Genomic DNA, 4,790 nt, shown 5'->3' on the forward strand with positions numbered 1-4,790 from the left:
GTTGCTAGGTAGACGAAGGATAGGGACTGGGTTCCTGATTATAAGAACATGTTTGAGGCGATGTTTAGGGAGGGAACCAGAGACGTGGAGCAGGGTGAAAGAATGACGTGGCCTGTGCCACGGGAGCCAACCACGTGACTGGCAGATTCAGGATCTGTGACAGGGACTGTGCAGAAGAGGGAGAGTGCCAACGTGACAGAGCAAGAGAAGAGCCACCAAAGGTCAAGTGAAGGAAGGAATGACCAGACCCCATGATGGCCTGAATTCAGGAGTGAAGAGTGTGGCCTCTCGGCTTTTGAAGGCTTGCTCCTCTGTGGTCCCCTTGCCAGCCCAGCCATTGGTCCGTCCAAGCCCACTGGTACAGTGGCTTGATCCGGCACAAACCACCAAGCCTCCTGGCCGCTTAAGAGGAGCCGCCAAGCCCACGCAGCTAGCCTGGTGCCTCAATCCTCTTGAGACAAGCCTACCTGCCTGAGAAGCAAGCTCTTGGACTGAGGTCACCACTCCCAGGCCCCCTGTTGGCTTTGAGAGCCCAAGAGTGACAGTCGTTCTTCATTTGCAATCTAAAATTCCACCCCCACAGACTGGGCCCATTCCATTGGCTATAGAAGAAGGTCACCTGTGCTGCGTGTTGCAGGTGTCTGTCACCCCTGGGCCAGAAGCCCTTTCCTCCTGGGATACTGAAACAGAACACAGCCCCCGGCTGCTGCAGCCCAAGACAGAGATCGGGTGAGAATCGGCATACCTCCTAGAAGTCGGTGGGATAATGCTCCAAGACTGCCTTGTCTTTTCTTCCACCGTTGAGGGGGATTTTACTTTTCTGGGAGTTAGTACATTACATCGCTATCATTTTTTGTTGTTTTTCATGTAAAGTCTTTATGATAACAGTGTGATAGCACTAAGATACTGAGCTCAGACTCCTGGAGTACATTCCACGGCAGAAGGGAAGGGGGCGTTTCTGCAGCTGTCGGGAACTAAAACCTAAAATGTGGTACATGTAGCAAGCTTTTCAGGATTCTTTAGAGGTCCCTCTCTCACTCTCAGAGAGCCCCACCAAGATCACGGGGAGGCCGAGATGCAGACACTGACAAACGACAGCAGTCTATAAGTACACTGATTGTCAGTCACACGGGAGCTGGAACTTTCCATCGATAATGTCCCCCTTCTCCCCCTGAAGTCAACCAAAACAGACATACTGAAGGACGTGAGGGTCCTGGGTGGATTGATGGGGTTTTCCTACCTGGATTTTTCCTTGGAGGCCTGGGGGCGTAGTCACTATTCGTTGCCTTGCTACCTGGGGTTCAGTGGTTCAAAACCACCAGCTGCTCGAAGGGAGACAGATGAAGCTCTCTACCCCCAAAGAGGTATAGTCCGAGAGTTGGAATCAACTTGATGGCTTTGAGGGTTTGGGTTTTTTGTCCTTAAAGGAGCCCTGGTGCCAATATGGGTGAGGCGTTAGACTGCTGGCGATATGTTGGTAGTTCAAGTCCACCACCCTCACCCAGCGAGAAAGAGGGCACCGTCTGCTCCTGGAAAGAGTTGCAGGCTCAGAAACCCTCTAAAGCAGCGGATCTCACTCAATCTGTGAGTCAAGACCCCTTTGGCAGTCGAACGACCCTTTCACAGGGGCCACCCGATTTCATAACAGTAGCAAAATTACAGCGATGAATTAGCAACGAGAATCATTTTATGTTGGGGGTCACCACAACCTGAGGAACTGTATTAAAGGGTCGCGGCATTAGGAAGGTTGCAAACCTCTGCTCTAAAGGATTGCTATGAGCCCGAATTGACTTGGTGGCAGTAGGTGTGTTTTTGTGTGTTTGTTTGGGTCTTTGTTTGGATGTGGTCAAAGAGAAAATATACGTATGGTTTCACATGACCCTGTACCTGCTGATCCTTCAAGGGCAGCACAAACTGCCCAGGGACCGTTTCGTGTGGAGCCTTCCTCCGTCCAGCCTGCAGCCCGTCTTGCCCCTTCTGTCTTCCTTTTATCCTGTCAACTCGAAGATCATTGAAAGGGGCAGTGCTCCTCTGTCCTTGCGGGTCACTGAGAGTTTGACAAGCCTCAAAGCACTCGGTGCCATCAGCAGAAAGCATCATCTTTCTCACGAGAAGCCGCACTCGTGCTTTCCAGCTGCCGACCTTAGAGTGAGTCGCCCAACCTGTCACGCGCTGTGCGGGGTTCTTACTGGGCCAGAAGTAGAAGCCGCTAACTCCTGGGCCAAGTGGTCTCTGTTGAGACAAGACCCCGCGGAAGGGCATGTCCTGGCATCAAAGGCTCGGGAACCTTCTAGCAGGCAGGTAGTCAGAGATCGGACACTCTAATCATTAGGAACGGAGGCCCAGAGAAGAACGTGGCAGCGGCTGAGACCTGTGATCCCAAGAACTTACCAGTTGGTAGTGGTGCCAAGGTGGGGACAAGCCTGCAGCCCTCCCCACCCTGAGCCCAGAGGCTCCTGTTGGGCCACCTGCCTGGGCCTCCACTGTGGCTCCATCTCCTGGGGCAGCTCGGGACCCGCCCAGGAGGAGCTGGCGGCAGCGTCTTTGAGACGCTCCACGTCACGGGGTGCATCTACTCGGGCACCAAAACTCCGGTTTAACCAGCACACTGTGGGGATTTACTCTACAGGACAAGATGCTGGAGCCTGGATTTAATTTTTTTTTAAAGCCTCTTCAAGGTTCTCCTCATCAAACTGCTTTATGGTCAGATCACCCCCTAAGAAGTTTCTGTGTGTTGTGGTTTTCATTCCAAGCCTGGCTGAACAGAGACGCTGGCCACCAGTGATCACTGATAAACCAGAATTTCAACGGTGGTGTTTGCTTCCTAGTTTCTAAGGGTAGCTTGTCTGTTTTCCGGCCTGCTCCGTGGGTCACACATTGCCGTGACATTAAGTAGAACAAGCACAATAGGTTCCCGTTGTTCTCCTTCACAGGTAAAGCCTTGGAAAAGGCTGGGGGGAAAGAGTTCTTGGAAACAGTCAAGGAGCTTCGTAAATCCCAAGGCCCTTTGGAAGTTGCAGAAGGTGAGTATGGGATTGGGCCCATGATATGTAGCCTCAATGCTGTCTTGCCGTCACCAACCTCACCTGCTTCATGCACGTTCCACGAGTGAAATAAAATGTGCCATCGTTGACCGGGAAGCAGGTCGTTCGAACAGGCCCGTGGTTTGTTTCATAGGCTCTGCGGACTATAAAGAACCTGGACTATTGTGTAGTTGTAGAGGTTCACAAATCCAAAGCAAGTTTCCCTCAGCTAAAATCCAGATGCCAGCAGAGCTACATTCCTCCGGAAGACTCGGGGGAGAACCCCTTTTCTTGGCTCTTCCGGTTTCTAGAGGCTGCCTTTATTCTTTGGCTAATGGTTCCTTCCAAAGCTAGCAGCCTCTCACTCGCTGCCATTGAGTCTGTTCTGCCTCATAGCGACCCCAAGGAACTGCCCATGTGAGTCACGGACACTATCGCATCTTCCAGTCCCTCTCTGAATCTGCCTCACCCTCATAAGGCTGCTGTGATCATAGATGGTAGTCCCCAGGCAGCACCCTTGTGGCGCAGTGGGCTACACATTGGAGCTGCTAACTACAAGGTCCATGGTTCTAACCCAGCAGTCTCTCCATGGGAGAAAGATGAGGCTGTCTGCTACTATAAAGATTTACAGTCTCGGAAACCCAAAGAAATAGCACTCCTCGGTCCTGCAGGAACAGTTTGCTTTGGGGAAGTGAAGCAACTGGTTAAGCTGGTAGCCTGGAGGTGGGCCCTTTGCACTCACCCAATAGGTGCCTCAGAAGAAAGGCCTGACAGTGTGCTTCCAAAGGTCACAGTCTTGGAAACCTCACGCGGTGCAGTTCTGTTCTGCCGCACATGGGTCAGAACTGACCCAACAGCCAGCGGCTTGGTTTTTTGTTGCCTTATTTTGGGTTTTGGCTTGGTGATTGTATTTCGGGTTCACCCCCCCAATCCAGAAGAATCTCCCCATCTCGAGACCCTTAACTTCATCACATCTTCAAAGTTCCTGTTGCCATGTAAGGTAACATCTGCAAAGTCCCTTTTATCTGTAGAAGGTAACCGCTTACAGTTCTGGGAGTAGGAGGTGGACATTTGGGGGATCCTTCCTCAGTCTCCCGTAGCCGCGCTAGATGATCCTGCTGTGCACCTCTGCAGAGGAACGACTGTGAACAGGTAGCATAACCTAGTGGCAAGTTTGCTTTTCAGAGATGTACCTTATAAAGGTGACATGCTGTCCCATCAACACCAAAAGTGGTTCTGGTAAGTTCTGGTAAACTTACCTCCGAAGCCTCATCGGAAGTGCACACCATTGCCCAGTTAGCTTCTCTGCCCCTTCTTGGCTTCAGGAAATAACTGCCAGCATTTCTTTGTCACATCCTAGCTGCTGTCAGCCAATCCAGCGGCCTCGCTGCCAAATTTGTCATCCACTGTCACATCCCCCAGTGGGGCTCTGACAGATGTGAAGAACAGCTCGAAGAGACCATCAAGAACTGCTTGTCGGCAGCCGAGGACAAGAAGCTCAAGTCGGTGGCATTCCCACCTTTTCCCACTGGCAGGTGAGATGCGCTGTGCCAGACTGGGGGGGTTCCTATGTTTCTCTTGATGGCCTCTTCCCTGGGAGCCAGCTGCCCCCCGCCCCGCCTCCCCCCAGTATATTCATCGGAGGTGGGCCTTCCGTGAGCAAAGGCTGCCAGGACAGCCAAACATGTTGACTAGGTGGTATCGCAAGCCCAGTCTCCACCCCTCACACAGGGAAACAACAGACCAACAGGTTCTTGCGGAGGCTGG

At 52.2% G+C, this 4,790-nt stretch overlaps 1 protein-coding gene across 1 annotated transcript in view; it reads left to right on the top strand.

Annotated features, from left to right (window-relative positions):
• The window catches only part of LOC101661604 (core histone macro-H2A.2), a 60,835-nt gene that overhangs the window by 53,685 nt on the left and 2,360 nt on the right, over positions 1–4,790 (top strand). The window contains exons 5-6 of the mRNA XM_045291682.1: positions 2,897–3,023; positions 4,384–4,558. Of these exons, the coding sequence (XP_045147617.1) occupies positions 2,897–3,023; positions 4,384–4,558 (302 nt within the window). The remainder of the gene's footprint in view (positions 1–2,896; positions 3,024–4,383; positions 4,559–4,790) is intronic.

This window comes from Echinops telfairi, unplaced genomic scaffold (genome assembly GCF_000313985.2).
Source record: "Echinops telfairi isolate 266 unplaced genomic scaffold, ASM31398v2 ScPeMD7_70;HRSCAF=299, whole genome shotgun sequence".
NCBI classification, from domain to species: Eukaryota; Metazoa; Chordata; class Mammalia; order Afrosoricida; family Tenrecidae; genus Echinops; species Echinops telfairi.